This window comes from Gallinula chloropus, assembly GCF_964237585.1.
Source record: "Gallinula chloropus genome assembly, chromosome: 3".
NCBI lineage: Eukaryota > Metazoa > Chordata > Aves > Gruiformes > Rallidae > Gallinula > Gallinula chloropus.
Window position 1 is genome coordinate 116915043 of NC_140087.1, and position 20269 is coordinate 116935311.

The 20269-nt window shown below is 46.8% G+C and overlaps 1 protein-coding gene across 1 annotated transcript; it reads right to left on the bottom strand.

Moving 5' to 3' along the window:
* Positions 1-5671: 5671 nt before the first annotated feature.
* On the bottom strand, positions 5672-14343 carry ENPP4 (ectonucleotide pyrophosphatase/phosphodiesterase 4). The gene is made up of 4 exons (XM_084261665.1): positions 14333-14343; positions 11649-12502; positions 10364-10534; positions 5672-7503 (listed from the first exon to the last, which is right to left on the bottom strand). Exons 2-4 carry the CDS (start codon positions 12463-12465, stop codon positions 7139-7141), a joined length of 1353 nt encoding a protein of 450 aa, XP_084117791.1. The 5' UTR covers positions 12466-12502; positions 14333-14343; the 3' UTR covers positions 5672-7138.
* Between the last annotated feature and the right edge of the window lie 5926 nt (positions 14344-20269).

Genomic DNA, 20269 nt, shown 5'->3' on the forward strand with positions numbered 1-20269 from the left:
GGTAACTACCCAAGTGGTACCTGCAAACGCTTCTAAAAGAGCACTAAAAGAAAGATGTTTAAACCTAAAGTGAAACATGCTGATCCTGAAAGATTCCCTTCAGTTCTCTACAGTTTCATTTTACCCTCACAATGTCACAGAGCAATGACAGCAAGAAAAATTCCCATGTTCCCCATCTATTCAGAATATTATTGTTCCAAAACCCTTTGTCAGGGGAAACCCACTGCTCTTCCCTTGCCACGTGTTTGGGCAGGCAAGCCTAAGTCCCAAGCTGATGGAACAACACTGATTTATCTGCCTTATTCAGAAAGAACCCTCTTAGCACAGAAATACAGAAGACTCCATTTGGATGTACAAGTGTGTGCTTATTTCCTAGAAAAATTAGTCCAGCATACAGGAAATGACAGGAAAAATGAAGACCTGCATTTGCCTGAAGTCAGACCTAAAATTGTAAAGACCTGTATTTACTTTAAAAATAAAAAAATCAATTAGTTTAATACTGATTGCTAAAGGCAATACCACCTAGACTTTGGAATTTTGGAGCTCCAATTCATAGAATCACAGAATCAGTAGGTTGGTAAAGACCTTTGAGATCATAGAGTCCAACCATACCTGTCCTCTACTAAACCATATCCCTGAGCACCTCATCTACCCATCTTTTAAATACATCCAGGGATGGTGACTCAACCCCCTCCCTGGGCAGCCTGTTCCACATCCCCACAACTCTTTCAGTGAAGAGTTTTTTCTAACATCTAAGCTGACCCTGCCCTGGCCCAGCTTAGTGCCATTTCCCCTTGTCCTATCTCCTATCACCTGGCTGAAAAGACCATTGCCCACCTCTCCACACCCTCCTTTCAGGTAATTGTAGGCAGTGATATATTCCCTCCTCATACTCCTCTTCTCCAGGCTAAACATCCCCAGCTCCCTCAGCTAATCCTCATATGATTTGCCCTCCAGCTCCTTCACCAGCCTGGTTGCCCTTCTCTGGACAATCTTGAGGACCTCAATGTCCTTCTTATGGTGAGGAGCCCAGAAATGGGCACAGCACTCAAGATGCAGCCTCACCAATGCCGAGTACAGGGGCACAATCACCTTCCTAGACCCACTGACCACACTATTCCAGACACAAGCCAGGATGCCATTGGCCTTCTTGGCCACCTGGGCACACGGCTGGCTCACATTCAGTCCTATTCAGACTGCCATTTTGGTTGTAGAGGATGTGGGCTTTGGTTTGTCCATGTATATGGCACTTTTTGTGACACATGAGCAAGGTCTTTGGGAAATGGATTTGAGCATAGTGCATACTATTCGTGACTTAAGCTTAGAGACTGAGAAGTGTGCGTGATTTTGTCGTTTATTATTGACCTGTGAAGCATACTCGATGTCAAACATTTTCCTTGTTTCCTCCTGTTTGGAAAAGTTGCTGCTGAAACCTCTCTTTTCTGTAGCACTGTGAAGCACTGAGCTCTTGCATCATTTAAAAACACTTTTGGAACAGAAACTTGAATTGGGGGGGAGGGGGTATGGCAAGGGGAGGATGGCCTTCCCTCACAGGCACCCCCCGTGTTTCTCACACTCTGCATAGTACATGCCTTCGTTAAAAACAACTGCAAGTGGGGCAGAAAGTAAGAAGTTAAGACCAAAGTTCTTAGATAAAAGACCTCATTTCCCACTTTGATGCTGTATATGGAAATGACAGCTATCTGCTACCAAAGGTAACGCACTTTCTTTTATCAAAACAATGTGCCAGACTTTCCTGGGAAGGAACTGCAGTAATGCTGTTTACAACACATGTAGCTTCAAGATAATAATGTAAAAAAGCATAAAAATGCCCATTATGGGTGCAGGGCTTTGCAGCATGACTTTTCCAAAGTGTGGAACAACACAGTCTTGAACTGTGTGTGGGAGGAATGACAACTGCATGGCTGCTGAGTGCTGCTGGTTTGGAAAAGGCAAATGGAACAGGCGTGCTTCTGAATTTCCCCTCTTTAAATCATGGCCGTGGATGCAGACTTGGCTGTGCCATAGGCTGCTGCACATAGCTTTTGAGAAGGGGCACATCTGTACTCCAGTGAAGTTAACGTGTTTATTAGATGTTGGACAACAAAAAACACGGCAAGCACATGAAAATGTTAAGTTCAATCGAGTTATTTGCAGCATTGCAACTAGAGGGCCTCTCCTTAGGGAAAGCATAATCTGAGTCTCAGTAACAAATCTCTGTTACTGTTTCTTTTGCAATAAAAGGTGGCACCCTGGTCTGATCCTTGGAGGCACATGATGCTGTTGGTTTGTATTCATGGGCAGAACATTCTTTTCAATTTATATTAAGTGTTTGGGACCAATACTTGGTTGAAATCAGCTCAGTTCTGGTACCTGTTTCCATGGTGCAGATGGACATAAAGGTGTAAAACCAGAGGGGTGGATGTTTTAAGGCTTCTCTACCCAGTGTTGAGAGTGCATTTATGGAGACAGTCAACACAGTAGTTGTAGTTTTGCGTGGCGGGGTTCTGATGGAGGAAGAGGCTGCAGGGGTGGCTGCTGCAAAGAGCAGCCAGAAGCCAGAAGCTCTCTGCAGGCCCCACGGAGCAAACACCAGCTGAAGGCCGGAGTTGTTGCTGACCAAGGCCGAGCCCATCAGCGATGGTCACAGAGCCTCTGGGAATCACATATAGGAGGAAAACCCGCAAGCAGACACTTTTTGCCCCCAGAGAAGGGAGTGAGATGTAAGAAACTGTACAGGCACCAAGGCCAGGGAAGGGGGGAGGAGGCATCCAAGGTGCCAGAGAAAAAGATGCCCCTGCAGCCCATGGAGAAACCCATGGTGGAGCAGGTGTCATCCCACAGCCCATGGAAAAGGCTGAGACCCCACCTGCAGCCCATGGAGAGGCTGGGTGGGAAGAAGGGAGTGAAATCATGCAGTCTGCTAGGACAGGAGAGGTGCGGGGAGGTGCTTTAAGATTTGGTCGCATTTCTCATTACCTGATTCTGGTGTCACTGGCTGTGCAGGGCAGTGTCATAAATTAGGGAGTTTTCTTTCCTTTATTCTGTGCTGAGTCTGTTCTGCCTGTGACACTGATTGCAGAATGATCTCTCCCTGCCCTTATCGACTCCTGAGCCTCTGAAAAAGGGAGTGATAGAGCAGCTTTGGTAGGCCTCTGGCCTCCAGCCAAGGTCAAACCACCACGACAGTGAAACAGCAATCTGTAACACTACTTCCCCTGTTCCCTTCTAAACTTCAGTGCTAGTAGAAGTATTAAGAATTTCCGCTTATTAATACACCCCCTATGAAGACTTGTGTATATTTAGCAAGTCATTAAGTGTTGCCACAAGCTGCGGTAGGATGTCTCCTTTATCCCAGCTTTGAGAAAGGAGGAAGCCACAGCTTCTTCTGTTCTTGAGGTGGCTGTTCAAAACGAGATCAGCTGCTGCCTTTCACAGCCAGTAAATCACACAAAGCATAATTTAGTAGTTCAAGTATTTCATCATGTTTAAGGCACTAGCACTTTAAAAAATAATCATCTGTAGGTATACTGACTTTCAGAAAAATCATCTTTATATATGTCTCTAAGGAGAAAGAGGTGATTTTCTAGATTCTTTTGATTTATACATGGTCTGTATGAAATCCTTGATGTACAAGAGCTACTTTAAAACCCTCCCTGCCCACGGCAAAGAATTGTGCCAGGAGGATGAGGAGAATTGTGTCCAGAGAAGGCCATGAAGATGATCAAGGGGCTGGAGCACCTCTCCTGTGAAGACAGGCTGCAAGAGTTGGGCTTGTTCAGCTTGCAGAAGAGAAGGCTCCAGGGTGACGTAATTGTGGCCTACTGATACTTAAAGGGGTCCTTCAGGCAAGTGGGAGACGTGCTGTTCACCGGGAGTGCAGTGACAGGACAAGGGCCAATGGCTTCAAGCTGAAAGGGGGCAGGGCTAGGTTAGATGTTAGGAAGAAAGTCTTTACTATGAGTGTGGTGAGGCCCTGGCACAGGGTGCTCAGAGAGGTTGTGGCTGCCCCTGGATCCCTGGCAGGGTTCAAGGCCAGGCTGGATGGGGCTTTGGGCACGAGAGTGTCCCTGCCCATGGCAGGGTGTGGGAACTAGATGGGCTTTGAGGTCCCTCCCAACCCAAAGCAGCCTGGGATTCTGTGATTCTAAGAATACTCAGCTCTCTTACAGACCACACCCCATCTTCGGAACTGAAAGTAAATCAGCAGTGCAACTGGAATATAGAGTAACTTCCCCTTTAAACTGTTCCCACAATAGCACTGTTTAGTCTCAACACTGAAGGGAGGAAGAGGAAGGGTAATAAGGATTTCTGCTAGATACTACTGCCCGCTTTCTGGTTCCACAGGAGCAGAGTTGCCAGTAGCACTGTGTGGAGCTGTACTCGGCATTGGTGAGGCCACACATTGAGTACTGTGTGCAGTTCTGGGCTCCCCACCATAAAAAGGACATTGAGGTCCTTGAGCAAGTGCAGAGAAGGGCAACCAGGCTGGTGAAGGGCCTGAAGGGCAAATCATATGAGGAACAGCTGAGGGAGCTGGGGATGTTTAGCCTGAAGAAGAGGAAGCTGAGGGGAGACCTTATCACCACCTACAACTACCTGAAGGGAGGTTGTAGAGAGGTGGGCGATGGTCTCTTCAGCCAGGTGACAGGAGATAGGACAAGGGCAAATGGCATGAAGCTGTGCCAGGGCAGGTTTACATTGGATATTAGAAAAAATTTTTTTACTGAAAGAGTTGTCAGGGCCTGGAACAGGCTGCCCAGGGAGGGGGTTGAGTCACCAACCCTGGGTGTGTTCAAAAATAGGGTAGATGATGTACTTAGGGATATGGTTTAGCATAGGATGGGAATGGTTGGACTTGATGATCTTCAAAGGTCTTTTCCAACCTTGTGATTCTGTGAGCTGCCTTTAGCTATGAGGAAAAATGCATTTAGCCCTAGATTTCCCATCTGTGACAATAGCCACAGCTCAGAGCTTTGCACTCTGGTCAGCATTCGCATTTCTGGTAATTAAAGTCTTGGTGGCAAACTTGACACCTGGCCTATGATGGTGAACCACAGAGGAACTGAAAGCCCTGTCAGTCACGCTGTATGACAGTGCTGGGGGTTGAAGAGGAGGAAGGAAAGAACAGGGTGCAGCATATACTGTTCTAATCTAGTTTGGCATCTAGGAAAAACCCTTGCAGGCAGAGGACAGTCACTTCAGTCTTACAAAGTCTGGCAGCAAGGTAAATCAGCTGAGTCAAGCCTCTCCACACAGAAGTGATGTGAAGTGTCTCCCAACAAGTCCCCCACCCTCTGAGCTGGTAGCATTTATTAGCAAAATTACAAGAAACCAGTAACTCTCACTGTAGGAATTCGTTACCCTCCCTTTTACAGCATCTCTAAGCCTGGGTTCTCCCCTGCAAAACATTCATGTCATAGTTGCTCATTAACCTGAGCTCTTATTGTATGCAATTAATTATTTTAAATCTTCCAGCAGGACGAAAAAGTGACTTGTGTGTTCAGTCCTGTTATTGCTGTATCAAGGCTGAAAGTACAGATTCTTCAAGGGGCCAGAGCCTCTTTCAAGTTCAGATTAATCCAGAGAAACATCAATAAATAGAAATTAGCAGTTTAAGGGGGGGGGGGGGAGAGGGGTGAACAAACTGCAACACCAGAACACTTTTGGTTTTTGTATTCTGCTTTTAATCAGTACAACAGAATCCTCAGAGAGAAAGACAGAAATTAGTAAAACCTCCACACACCTTTTTTATTTATTTTGGTTTTTTTTACCCAGTGGGCAGTTAAAAGTAACCCTCCTTTCCAAAGTCTGTACTTCCAGCTGGGTCATTAAAAGGCCATCTGTGGCTAATACCAAATTGCATTGAGCTTGCACACAAGAAACCACGTTGCCTGCTATCGGGTACCTCAGCTCTCTCACTCCAAACTATCAGTTCTGAAAACCATCAAACACACAGGAAAAGGACCCATAACTATAGTTCTCCTTTTGATTAACATCCTCACATTCTTTCCTCACTAAAAGATAAGGTACCACGAAGGCTTTCTAAATTTTTTTCCATGGCAAGTTACTAGACTTGACCATTAACGAGGAATTAAAGAGTTTTAATTAAGAGAACCAGTAACACTGGTCTTCACCAGACCTTTGCATCTATGCAATGTAGACATTACAGATAACAGATCCGATCTTTCCCTTTAAATCACTGGGGTTTAAAATAAAAGCTTGGAATCCTTGCTTGATGATTGCAAGATAGATTTTCACTTGTGGCTTTTTTAAACACAAGACAAGCCTCAGAAGGTCATTATCAGCTGGCACACAGGGCAGCACCTCCTTTGTTGCATGAACACCTTCAGCAGAGCTCACACCCAAAAACTCCCAGGGATTAGAAGCGGGATTTTACTACTACAGACCAAGAAACTGGGTAATCCAAGGATTCTCAGACTAAATCACTGTTCAGGATAAGTGAGTAGTAGCACCCCAGCTCTCTGATTGGAAGAGCTGTGGAAAACCCATCCACAGACACATCAGAATGTCAGAGCCATCTGCCCAGTGTGAGAGCTGCTGAACCACATGCTTCATGGCTTGGGAGTGATACACTCAGATTCCTTCCTCACTGACTTCTGTTCTTCTCACCAGTTTCTTGTCCTGTTGCTGCTTAGGGTGGAAACAGAACTACCGGATCTTCTCTACACCCAAGTTTATGAACAAATCAGAATATACAATTCAAACAGAACTTCAAACTCTCATAAAAAAGATTTTCTTTCCAATACAGGCACAAGAACACTGAAAGAGTCAACGTTAATTTAAATTTAATAAAAAAATAATTAGCATTTACAAATGTTAAAATTCACTTGGGCTACCCTGGCTAGATCAGACACTCACATTTCACTCAGGAAGAGTTCAAAGGCCGGAATGAAAACCTTGTGATGTTAAGCATCTCTTCCAGGAGACAGCCAACCGTTCATCATTTCTGGAAACATTTTTACAGGACAGGTAGCACACACAAACAAGTTTGCAAGATCTGGCTGTACAGTATTTTATTCAGATACTGTTAAAGTGCAAAGAATGCCATCCAGTGCAAGTTCAATCTCCTTCCCTGAAACCACTATTTAGCAAGCGAGGCGAGGCTCCCTACGCGCTATCCGATTAAAGGATCGTCATCATCGCTCTGTAACTGAAGCCGGGAAAACGGCCGTGGGGGAACTACCCTATTCTTTGACATTATTATAATGCAGGTGAAAGTAGTCAGGATCATAAAAGCCCCAATAACGATTCCAATAGCTTCTGGAAGGTTTATGCACCACTGGTCACTGAGCAAGCACTTGATGTTACTGAAAGTGCCGTTGTGCGGCTGCGGTGTCAGTCCCAGGATGTGGCACATCATTGGGTAAATGTCAACGTTGTTTATCGTGCTCTGCTTGTAACCCCGACGAAAGGCAGGCCCGTGGGCAGCCAGGAATGGATGCATGCTTGGGAGAGCGTTGTCATAGCCATGGTCACCTACTGGAGAAACACAAAGGTAAGAGTTAACATCACAGTTTGTGTATCAAGTATCATGGGGAGGGACTAGTGACAGCACAAGGAGTAATGGTTTTAAACTGAAAGAGGGGAGATTCAGACTAGATATTAGGAAGAAATTCTTCCCTGGGATGGTAGGGAGGCCCTGGCACACGGTACCCAGATAAGCTGTGGCTGCCCCTGATCCCTGGCAGGGTTCAAGGCCAGGTTGGATGGGGCTTTGGGCACCTTGGGCTAGTAGAGGGTGTCCCTGCCCATGGCAGGGATTGGAACTAGATGGGCTTTAAGCTCTCTTCCAACCCAAACCATTCTAGAATTCTAAATTGCCCTTAATTAAGTATTAGTATCCTATATGGATTCTGTGACTTTATTCCCCACCCCATTTTTCCCCACCCTCAAAAGGAATATATTTTAACCATGGACTAATACAGAACATAAAGCAGCTGCTGGATCATACACTGAAGGGACCCAGAGTTCCTTCCCTCTTCCCCAATCCCCAGAATCCTTTTACCACACCCATCTTCTGCCACAGGTCCCAGCCCCATTATCTCTTATAATTTCGGCCACCAACATGTCCAGTTTTCCCCTTTCCACTCCTCATGCCAAAGTTGAAAGGGATGCTACTACTTCACGAGTCAGCAGCTGTAAATCTGTACTTCTCAGGTTTTGGAAAGATCTGCCGCTTGCAAAGCAGACACTTTACTTCTTAAAACCAAGCACTTTCCCCTTTATGGTGTTTATTTTGAGCATATTAATTCCCCTCAAGCCATGTTTATCATATCAGGTGCTCCAGGTAAAGGGTTACCCAAACAGTCAAAACTAACACACAAAGGATCATGACACCTGTGACAAGCGTCCAACAAAACATTTGTGGCTACAAGGTCACCACTATTTGGACATGTGCCAGATTTCCACCGCTGATTTTTGGTGGAATATACACAGCTAAACACAAGCCATAATGAAATTTCCTAATAACATGCCTGAAAAATCTGTCCAAGATGCCCAAAATTGTTCACAGCACACACAGCACAGTATTCCAGTGTCTGTGTTTAAGTTCTGAGTTAATTTCTTAGTAACACTTTAACAAATGTGTTGTCAGAACTGTCTCTTTGGCGACTCTGTTGAAACTTCTGATGTGAAAAGTAGAGATTCCTACTGATTAGGTGACAGTCACCACTTCAGAATACTTCCAACACTCCTTTTTTAAGTTTTTCACCATTAAGCTTGTTACCACAAAGACACTATCGCACCACATCCTGCTCAGTTGTTTTAATGCAGCCCTATGGTTCTTGATTGCATTTTTTTTCCCCTCTACTACTTCCCTCTGACAGACACAGCTCTCAGTCCCCTCCCCAATGAAGTTTCCTGTCTTTCCCCTCTGAAGGTAGAAGGCTGACGTGTGCTAACATTGCCAGACATGGTGTAGGTATCAGTACAACTGCCAATCATTACGCTGCTGCTTGTCCATCAAGACAAGTACAATAAATGCTGACGTAGCCTCTTGGGCTGTGACCTCCCCTGCCTGCTTCCGGGGAGCCTCAGCCAGCTTGTTTGTTTTGGAAAGTAATTCACTTCATCCAGCACAATGCTGCTACTTCTAAATATATATTATGAACTATTTTTAGGTGCATGAAATTGAATCTAACCACAAACAAGAAGCCTCTCTTAGAGAACAAGCATGCTAAGTGTTGTCAATTTGGAGATGACTGTAACAGATCACTGGGAAAATTAAAATGAAAGGTGCCTTACTTCATAAGCAATGCTTTTGTACCAATAATGAGATGATTTGAACTTGAATGTGCAAAGGGCAGACAGTAAGAATGGCCAAACTGGATGAACCGGGGAGTTTACACCACCCAGCATCTTTTGTCTGACAGCAGTCGGAACAGGTCCTCTGGGAACTCTGCAGCAGCACTAGCTCTGACATACCAACCAGCCTGGAGCTGTTGGCTACCAGAAACTTCCTGGATGGTGGTACCTTTGTATTTAACCTCCATCAATGGATTTTTCTTCTGAGAATTCATTCAATCACTTTCTGAATATAGATATATATTTCTATTTTTACATATCTCCTTTGTCTGCAATCAGAATTATGGGTTGAATTCTCTTACTATGACAATAACAAAGTCTGTCTGGAATTTCTTCCTCCAGATACACTTTTGTGTGACTGTTGCATTTTTTCAGCCCTCTTTTGTCTGCCAAAAAAACCCCACCTAAATGTGAAACACCTGGGAACACACGTACACAAGCACACGCATATATATACACGTCATTTGTTATTCATAGCACTGAGCAGGAAGAAAGCACACACAACTCAGCAACATGTTGCATGAAGTAAAAATACCTGCTTTGTTTTTTGTCTTTAGAACATGCCAGTTCATGTCCCAAACAGCAAGAACTCTGGCTTATTGGACCATTATCATGGCATTCCTATTATTTTTGGTATTCTTTTTTTTTTCCCTAGTACATGAACTGTTACATCAATTTATGCTCATCAATTTATGCTCTCCTACATGTACTACACACAAAAAATTAAAGCACAATCTAGTGGAAGCTTGAAACAGATAGTTAAATAAAATAATAGCCCAAGGTGCACTTGGAGGAGTTAAGTTGAACTTGACAAAGTGTTTTAGCCAACGAATATCCCCCATCTCCTCCTCCCCCTCTCAAACACTCCCAGCTCAGGCTGAGAACATAATCAAAACGCTGAGCTGTTCCTAAAGACGCACAGTGCTGAGGTTCCACTCAGCAGGCCCATCCTACCAATGGCTGGAATAAAACCAGGAGTTTACCAACATAAGCCCCCAAGAACAGGAATAAGGAAAACAGAGATGTATATACTTACATTTTGTGAGCGACTCGTTTTGTACAATTGTCCAGCCTTCATCTGCAACCAGGATTATGGGCTGAATTCTCTTGTTATGACGATAGTGAAATCTGTCTGGAATTTCTTCTTTGAGATATGCTTTCATGTGTCTGTGGCATATTTTCAGTAAGTTATACACATCTCTCTTGTCTGCCAAGAAAAAAAACTGCATGTGAAACCGCTGGAAGTTAGGTCCTGTTTACTGTCATTACCTTCATTAAACCTAAGATCCATTTTTTTTTTAAAGGCACATAGACAGGACTTTTTCATGACCCTAAAGAAATGCCACATCTATCACGGGGGATTTCACAATTTTCTCATTTTAAATCAGGCACTTCTATAACTCAACATGCCCTCAAGGCTTGCAGAGACAGAGGGCAAAATTCAATCACAGAAATTACCAGAAGCAATCCCACACCAAAGTAGCTAGTATTTTGTCCAAAGCTGTAGGTATTACATTTTATTACGGTGTAAATAGCTTTGTTCATTAAAATTGCTTCAGTCAGGTCACAGTTGTGGAAACTGAGACCAGCAACATCATGATTTAAGACATGCCTGTTGGCAGCTACTCCAAGAAATACAAATTGAATTTGCAGCATGGAAACTGAAGTTCCATCCACAGAAACAGAAATGGTCAAGTGATCAAAGTTGGGATTAGGGTTTTACTTAGAAGCTTGGACACTGGATTGTTTTTATTCTGAATAAACATGAGGATTTATTTCATGGTCGGTCTATACAACTGTAATTCACACTGAGTGAGCAACAAGAGAGCAGGCATCTAGAATTATAGAACCATAGAACGTGTTAGATTGGAAGGGACCTTTAAAGGTCATCTAGTCCAACACCCCCCCACCCCTCCCCCAGTAAACAGGGACACCTTTAACTAGATCAGGTTGCTCAGAGCTTCGTCAAGCCTGACCTTGAATATCTCCAGGAATGGGGCCTCTGCCACTTCTCTGTGTTATCTATTTTCTCCACAAGCAGTACCAGGACTATCTTTACCACCAACAGCAACTTGACCAGAAACTCCTCCCATTGATTACCAAAACAAACTAATTCCTAAATAAACAAACATTCTTTAGCTTATTAAATTATGTCACAGTCCTGTAACACCTCACAGTCCTTTAACATGACACTTACACACTGCTTTCACAAAGGAGGTGAATAGTCTATCGCATGTCTACTTTTCAGTAGTAAGACAAACAGGATTTAATTCTCTCTGTATGATTTTAAAAAAAACCCACAAAACCAAACCAAGACATACTCTGCTTGGGCAGCACTGCAGCAACTGGACTCTTGTCTATCAGAGTGTAGTTATTGCGACCAATGCACTCATCAAGGATAATCAGCTTCTCTGCAGAACAGGAGGCCATTCCGTGATCGCTTGTTATTATGATATTAATAGTGTCCCACAGACCGAATTCCTTCAGTTTCTTAGTAAGGAAACCAATATGATTATCCACCTCTTCTAACACTCTCCGCATGTTCTTGGTATCATCTGGTCCATACTTGTGCCCACTTGCATCTGGTTCCTCCCAGTATAACGTAGCAAAAGTGACCACAGGATTAGAGCTGTTCAGCCACGCAACAATCTTCTTCGCTCTCTCCTCAAACGGCACCGAATAGTTATACTTCATAAAGAACCAAGGGGTGGTATCGTTAATTCTTACATCGGTACCAGGCCACATTGCAGCAGCACTCACTCCCTTTCCCTGCTGCTGATTTGTTACCCAAATTGGAGTGGCCTCATTCCACCAGAAGGGATCCGAGTCGTTGAACTGGGAAAACTTCTTCTTGGCATCGGCATCGTACATATCGTTAGCCACGATGCCATGGCTTTCTTCGTATAAACCTGTCACTATGGTATAATGGTTTGGGAAAGTCTTGGTGATGAAAGCATTCTTAACGTGTTTTACAAGCACACCATCCTCAATGAACTCCTGAAGATGAGGGAGTTTATAGGTCTCCAAATAATCAGCCCTGAAGCCATCAAAGGACACGAGGAGCAACCTGGGTATCGAATCACCGGGAGCGTGACAGGAAACTAGTCCAGACAAAAATAATGTTAACATCCAGTTCATTGTTGCTACTTCAAAGTACTTCCAGCAGGTTAATCACCTGAAAAATTAAAAAAAGATAAGACATATAACTCAAAATAATTGTTTAACTAGCTATATGTTGTGTGTGTCTTCCTTATAGGGGTTAACTGCAAAATAACCCATCTAAACAACCACTGAAGTCCACAATGTAATTCCCTACTGGCTTGAGACGTTTCTCATACATTGTCAAAGTTCCTCATATATTAAAACAAACAGGCAATGAGGTTGTTTTCACTCCAGACAAAATAAAAGGAAGAATTGTTTTCTCTCTTTTATGCAATTACTCCATTGTTCTACGTGCCTTACTACAATTCTACGTTCCATGACAGGTCACCAGTATTCTTTCTCATGCTCAAGCACGGGTACCCAAACAACTCTGGCTTCACATTTGAGTCCTTTATAGCTCTAAATCCTGCTTACACATCACCATCACATCACCACAAGTTTTCTGTTGCAATTATAATTTTTCTTCATCCCACCTTTCATTTTCCACAGTTTCAACCTCTCAAGTTGCCGGAGAAGTTTTGAACCTTTCAATACTCCTATTTACTCACTGCTTACTCTATGCATAGAACTTCAGGAGTTACTTCTACTTCTGTTTTCCTTCTAAGCTGTTTTACACCTGCTATAAAGAACAGGTTTAAAAGCTGTTATGCATTTATTTCTCTCTAAAAAAATATAATACAAAAATTATTAGTAACCTCAGCTATGAGGCAAGTATTTCTCATCAAGGAATTAATTATTATGAACATAAGCGATGTCTGGTAAACTTTTTTCTCCCCCCTCCCCAAACTCATTATGTGTGACAGGAGCAGTTTGTGCAGGAAGGTTGAGAATTACTCTAGAAGCCTTTAAGAAAGAGGAAGCAGAGCTCCGTGTTTCACAAACAGCTCTGCAATGCTGTCAGTCACTCTACTTACTTCTCAAGAGCAGCCCTGCTCCATCAAACGTCTCTTTTATCTCACTTACATAAACTCGGGTGATTCTAGGAGGTACAGCAGCAGTGTTCCTCACCATAGCAGTATCTTCTGGTCTGCCTCAACCCCTTTCCCTGAACTTTTTAAAACCGTGAGTGTCCTGATTTAAAAGGGCAAGCAGCTTTGACGTTAGCCAGAGCTTTAGGAGCCAGGGGAATTCAGAGCACGGGAAATGATCCCCAGGGGCACAGCTATAAGGTCTTTAGAAGATAGAGAGGTGGAAGAAAGGGCTGTGGAAACCAGCACCGCGGTATCTTCCACCGCCGAGGCCTTGCAGCAGCCCCCGAGGTGCAAAAAGGAGCGGCGAAACGAGGGAGGGAGCCGAGACTCGCCCGATTCACGCTAGCAGGTGCTTTGAAAAGCAGAACCGGGGTTTTTCACCTCGCACCACGGCATTAGGCCGCAACGACACCCCGGCTACGGAGCCCAACGCGGCTCCCTCCCTGCCCCCGGTCCGCGCTGCCCAGGCTCCGCCGCCGCGCAGGTAGCGGAAGAAGGGGTGGGCAGCTGGGCCCTGTCCCTAACGAAGTAACCCGGGCTCCGGATCCGGCTCCCGCAGCGTCGCAGGAACAGCCGGCGCCGTCACCCTGCCCCGCAGCGGCGCCTCTGCCCCGCGGCCCCGGCCAGAAACGGCGGCGGGTCCCGGCTCCGAGCTCGCCCGGGGCGAGGGGGGAAGACGGCCCCAGCCCCACGCAGCCTACGCGACTTCCTCCCCTCAGAGCCGCCGGCAGCAGAGGCGCAGCCACCCCGGCGTACGAAGCCCGAGCACAGGGGGTCCCACGGCCCTGCCCCAGCGAGAGACACCCCCCCACCCAAAACACACGCGCCCTCCCGCCGCCCCCTTCCCCAGCACGGCTCCGCCCCGAGCCCACCGTGAGAGCCCGCTCTTGCCCGGCGCTGGAGGTGACCGGCTGCTGCAGGAGGTGGGACGGGAACGGGGGACACGAACGGCGCCTGCGCACCCGCGGCCCGCGCGGTCCCAACGGCCATTAACGGCGGCGGTGCGAGTGTGGCTCTCGCGGGGGGTGCAGTAGCGGGGGGAGCTCCTCAGCGGGACCGGCCTCCTCAGGGCGCGATTGGCTGGGCGCCCGCTGGCGGGAGCTGCGATTGGCTCCAGCGGAGACACGTCGCGCTGTGAGGCACGGACGGGGATGCGGGAGGAGATTCAGGGGAGCTGTGGAGGGTTGCGGGGAGCTACAGGGGGCTGCTGGGGACTGAGCTGAGGGGAGCCATGGGGGCTGAGGGGCACTGTGGGGGCTGAGGGGGAGTGCAGTGAGCTGGAGGGAGCCAGGGGTGTTGAGGGGAGCTGAGGTGGGATGAGGTGAAGGGGAGCTGAGTGAGAGGAGCTGAGTGAGAGGAGCTCCTCAGTGAGAGGAGCTGTAGGGAGCCATGGGTGGCTGAAGGGAGCTGTGTCAAGCAGGGAGATGTGGCAGGTTGCAGGGCAGCGTGGGTTTTTGAGAGGCATGTTGGCGCTCCCCAGGCTGGGATGTGAGTGGGCTGGTCTCAAGGTGGAACAGGGGTTCCTGCTGGCGAGGGGTCAGGACCTGCTTGGGGTACAGGCTGTGAGCTGGGTCCTGCGGCTGCAGCAGGATGCCATGGGGTGAGGCGAGGCTGTGATGGGGCGTGTACTGGGTGTTGTCCCATGTTTCCCCAGGATGCTGCTAGCCTGCCTCCTTTGCAGGTGTTGTGGCAGCCCCAGGCTGTGACCTTGGCAAGGCAAGGGTGGCTGTCAGCGTGGCTGCACAGCCACTGCTCTTTGTGACTCCTGCTCCTGTTCAGCCACGCAGGTCTCAGAGACCTGACTGTTCATGTTCTTTTCTGCTTATGTCCTTTTTTGTGCTGTCTTCTGACCGCACTGGTTTACCCTCAACCTTAGAGTATGTCAAGGAAATAGTGTGTGGTGTTGTGTGTAAGTACTGTGAAGGCCAGTGCTGCTTTTAGGAAGGTAGTGTGTGTGTGTGCTAAGATAGCTTGAGATCTGTTCCGGGTCCTGGGGTGTAGGTTTACTTCATAAATTAAGGCAAATAGTTTGCATTCCCTTGATTTTGCATTTTATTATGCAAAAGGATTACTAACTCTGCAAAACCTGTTGAGTTACTGGTGCTGAATAACAATGAAATCAGCTCTGTGTAAGTAGAGAAAACAAGTGTCATTTAATAGCACAGAGCAGAAATCATCACTCCATTTTAAATTTCATCATCAAAACTGAGAAGTAGATGTGACTGTAGCTTCCTGATTGACTCAAGTAGGGGATCTGTGTTTCATTCTGTATCTTACTAGTGTGTTTATTCTGAATGCTGCATAGATTCAAGCCTGCTTCTTTCTAATAGCTTTCACATATGTATGAGTTTGGCAGGTTGTGCTACCTGTGCATGCCAGCTGTGGAGTGGCTTTAAAGATGTGCTCCACTAGGCTGGATAAAGTGATGTGCCTCTGATTTGCCTTGGATTTATGGATTTATGGGATGTATCAGGTGTGTCAAGGCATAGGAGGTAAAAGAGGGGGAAAATATAATTCTAGGTGAGCCTAGATAAGCCTGCTTGCAGCTATTTGCATGTTGTATGTCAAGTTCAAGTCAAGGTCTTTCTGCCATGTCTTTTTTTTGTGTGTGTGGGTGTGTTTACACTATTTCAGCTTTATAGATAGCACATGGGAGTTTGCCACCAGGAGGAGGGAAAGTGACCTTTAGGAGTTACTTCATTGTATTTCCTTCAAAATATTTACTATACAGAGTGAATTAGAGGTCAAGGGAATATGTAACAGCTACAATCTTTTAGCCAGTTTCATGAAGTTAGGATCGAGGTCTTGCTCCTACCTTATGCAGAGACACATTTTAAGCATCAAGGCTCCTTTCCTAACATACTTTGCAAACAAGGCTAGTTTGGCAACATACTTGCACAGCAATTCAGTTCTAGAAGGTGTGAGTAATCTCTTGTTTATCCTTACCTGTGTGCTTTGAAACCTAGTCTAGTATTCACCTACTCATGAGCTCAGCCTGCATAATGTTTCCAATCTGACACTGTGAAGGCACCATACCATAACAACTCCAGACTTTGAACTGGGCAATGTATATCACATATTTAATCACAGATTCACAGAATCATAGGGGTTGGAAGGGACCTGGAGAGATCATCGGGTCCAACCCCCCTGCCAATGCAGCTCCCTAGCTCATATTGCACAGATAGGTGTCCAGACGGGTCGTGATCATCTCGAGATGGAGACTCCACCACCTCCCTGGGCAGCCTATTCCAGTGCTGCCACCCTCACTGTGTAAATGTTCTTCCGCATGTTGGTGCGGGACTTCCTATACTCTTAACTTGCAGCCATGCTTCTGCCTGTATCGCATCTGTGGCACAGTTTCCCTGTGACCTGCTCATGCCTCCAGGGACATTTGTCCACTCCAGTGTTTCCAAACAGCAGCAGAAGCTCGTGGTGCTCCACCTGATGTCATGGTAGCTCTTTCTCCCCTGTTGCTGGGAATATCTCTTCTGTCAGAGCTTCAGCTGGTAGGGAGGAAGGGGGCTGTAGAAGGATAGTGTGAGACAGAGCATTTTGTGCCTCGGGGATGCTATGACATCCAGGAGATGTGGACAAGGAGGCCTGCGTTTCTTGCAGGCTGCTTTTTCTACAGCCTCAATTCGAAAGACCCCATCATGAACGTCACTCTTTCCTACATCTGATGACAGCAACACAGGAAGGGTGGGACCTGAGAGAGATGTGTCAAGGGGGCTTTTGCCCACCAGTAGCCCTTCAGAGTCCAGCTCCACATGGTCACGACCAGCAGATCCAGCCCCACACCTACGGGCTGAGCAGCAGGGTGGGTGGGCTTTGAACATGAAGTTGGTGCTGTCAGCCTGATCAGTTTCAAAGCAGCTCTCTGCCTCCTAGGGCAGAAAATAGCCACAGCCAGCACTAACCCAGCTTCCAGTTTGGAGGTTTCCTTGGAGAAAGCACCCAGTGAGCCCAGGTGCTGCCAAAGCTCCAAGAGACAGGACACCGGCGGGTCGGCACCATGCCGTTCATGGCGCTGATGCCTGTGGAGACACACTGTGCTCTCTGGGACTGTGAGGAAAAGTTGCTGATGATTTTGAAAGGAGTTCTGCAGGCATTTAGTCTAGAGGAAGGCTGCTGCTGCTGGGAATGCTGGTGCGGGTCAGGAGCTGGCTGGCCAGGTGGCTGTGCAACACTAAAAGGCCACTGCCTCTTGTTGAGAGGCACCCAGTGCCCGTACAAGAGCTGCCAAAGGACTTCATGAAGGATTTGCTTTTTATGTGCCCACCAGACACCACCTGAGAACGTGGGTGTGATGACATTACTGAGGACAGCGTTCAGATCCAAAGGAACTTCCTTGTTTTAATCCATGAAATTAGGAAAACCAACCTTCTGGCACATGTGCGCTGATTAGTTTGCAAAACCGGAGCAAGGAGTGGAGAAAGCTAAAGAAACCCCCATGCTGAAGCACAAAAGCCTGAGCACAGCAGTAGCAGTACTCCGTGAGAGGGAAGGTCCATCTGGCTCAATACTTATGTCTCCGCAGTGGACAACCATCAATGTCTACAGGAGACCATCTGAGCAGTGCAGGTCTCCTTGTATCAGGCTGCTGGGGGCTCATGGACCTCACTGGCTGGGACCGGCCTCCCCTCCTCTGGCACTCCTGCTCCCACCATCTCCCGCCCAGGGCCCTGGGGATGTGTCTGCGCTCAGCCTGGGGTCTTCCGGCCCTGCCTGAGCCCTGGTGTAGCTGTGTCCAGCTCTGCCACTGTCTCCTGGCTGGTAGGTTCAGAGCCAGGTCAGAGCTCTTCCGGCATAACATAGCCCATCTCACATGCTTACCATGCATCACCCAGGGCTGAGTCTGCTCTTTGCTTTGAAGGCCAGGAGCTTTCCAACTCCAAAAACCCTTTCAAGGACACATCACACAAAGGTTACAAGTAGGATTATGCTTTATTTTTCTGAGTCTTTTCACAGACAGTGCTCACAGTCATGAAGACAGGAGCAGGAGTTATGCAGTCTTCAGCTGTGAAAAAACATCCCTCACAGCCTGGCAAAGCCAAGTCCCATTTTGCAGAGATCAGCGGCCAGAACAGAGGCCGAGCTGTCCCGGTTTCTTCAAGAAAGAGAACGTTCTGAAAGTATGAGGGTTACAATGGACCACACAAAAGAAGATGACCACATAGAAGATGACAGCAAGAGGTGTGTGGAATCACAGGCGATTTTCCAAAGTACGGCTCCCAGCGATGAGAAAAGCATCCTTCTGGCATTCCCAAACTTGCTGCGCTGTGCTTCTTGTCCAGTGACACATGAAAACGTGTGATGAAAAGATGAGGATGACGATGACAAAAGTGAAAGAAGACAATGGAGATGACAACAAAGATGACGAAAAAGGCAGTGAATGATGAAAATGATGAAGAAGAAATAAAATGGTGACGAAGATGCAGATGATGACGACGACTACTGAGAGACAATGGCCGACGATGACTACTGAGAGAAAATGACTACCGAGACACAACGGACGATGACAGCGACTACTGAGAGACGATGACTACCGAGACACAATGGACGATGACTACTGAGAGACGACGTCTACCGAGACACGACGACTACTGAGACATAACGGATGACGACGACGACTACCGAGAGACGACGACTACTGAGAGATGACGACTACCGAGAGATGACGACTACCGAGAGACAACGGATGATGACGATGACTACTGAGAGACGACGACTACTGAGAGACGACAGACGATGACGATGACTGAGAGACAACGACTACTGAGAGACTATGACTACTGAGAGGCAATGGACGACGACGACTGAGAGGCAATGGACGATGATGATGACTACTGAGAGATGACGACAACTACTGAGAGATGACGATGACTACTGAGAGACAACAGACAATGACGACGACTACTGAGAGACGACAGACGATGACGGCGGCGACTACTGAGACATAACGGATGACGACGACGACTACCGAGAGATGACGACTACCGAGAGATGACGACTACCGAGAGATGACGACTACCGAGAGACAACGGATGACGACAACGACTACTGAGAGACGACGACTACTGAGAGACGACAGACGATGACGATGACTGAGAGACAACGACTACTGAGAGACTATGACTACTGAGAGGCAATGGACGACGACGACTGAGAGGCAATGGACGATGATGACGACTACTGAGAGATGACGACAACTACTGAGAGATGACGATAACTACTGAGAGACAACAGACAACGACGACGACTACTGAGAGACGACAGACGACGACGGCGGCGACTACCGAGAGACAACGGACGGTGACGACGACTACCGAGAGATGATGACTACCAAGAGACAACGACTACTGAGAGACAACGACTACTGAGAGACAACGGACAATGACTACCGAGAGACAATGACTACCAAGACACAATGACTACCGAGAGACAACGACTACTGAGACACAAAGGACGACGACAACGACTACCAAGAGACAGCGACTACCGAGAGACGATGACTACCGAGACACAATGGACGACGACTACTGAGAGACGACGTCTACCGAGACACGACGACTCCTGAGACATAACGGATGATGACGACGACTACCGAGAGATGACGACTACTGAGAGATGACGACTACCGAGAGATGACGACTACCGAGAGACAACGGATGATGACGATCACTACTGAGAGATGACAGACGATGACGATGACTGAGAGACAACGACTACTGAGAGACTATGACTACTGAGAGGCAATGGACGACGACGACTGAGAGGCAATGGACGATGACGACGACTACTGAGAGATG

Bases quoted from the DNA above. Each gene is read 5' to 3' on its own strand.
- ENPP4 (XM_084261665.1), bottom strand. From the start codon at position 12,465: ATGAACTGGATGTTAACATTATTTTTGTCTGGACTAGTTTCCTGTCAC. The intron at 10,535-11,648 runs GTATGTCTTGGT...TTTTCTTGGCAG, and splicing joins TGCAGTGCTGCCCAAGCAGA to ACAAGAGAGATGTGTATAAC. The intron at 7,504-10,363 runs GTAAGTATATAC...GTGTTTCTCCAG, and splicing joins AAACGAGTCGCTCACAAAAT to TAGGTGACCATGGCTATGAC.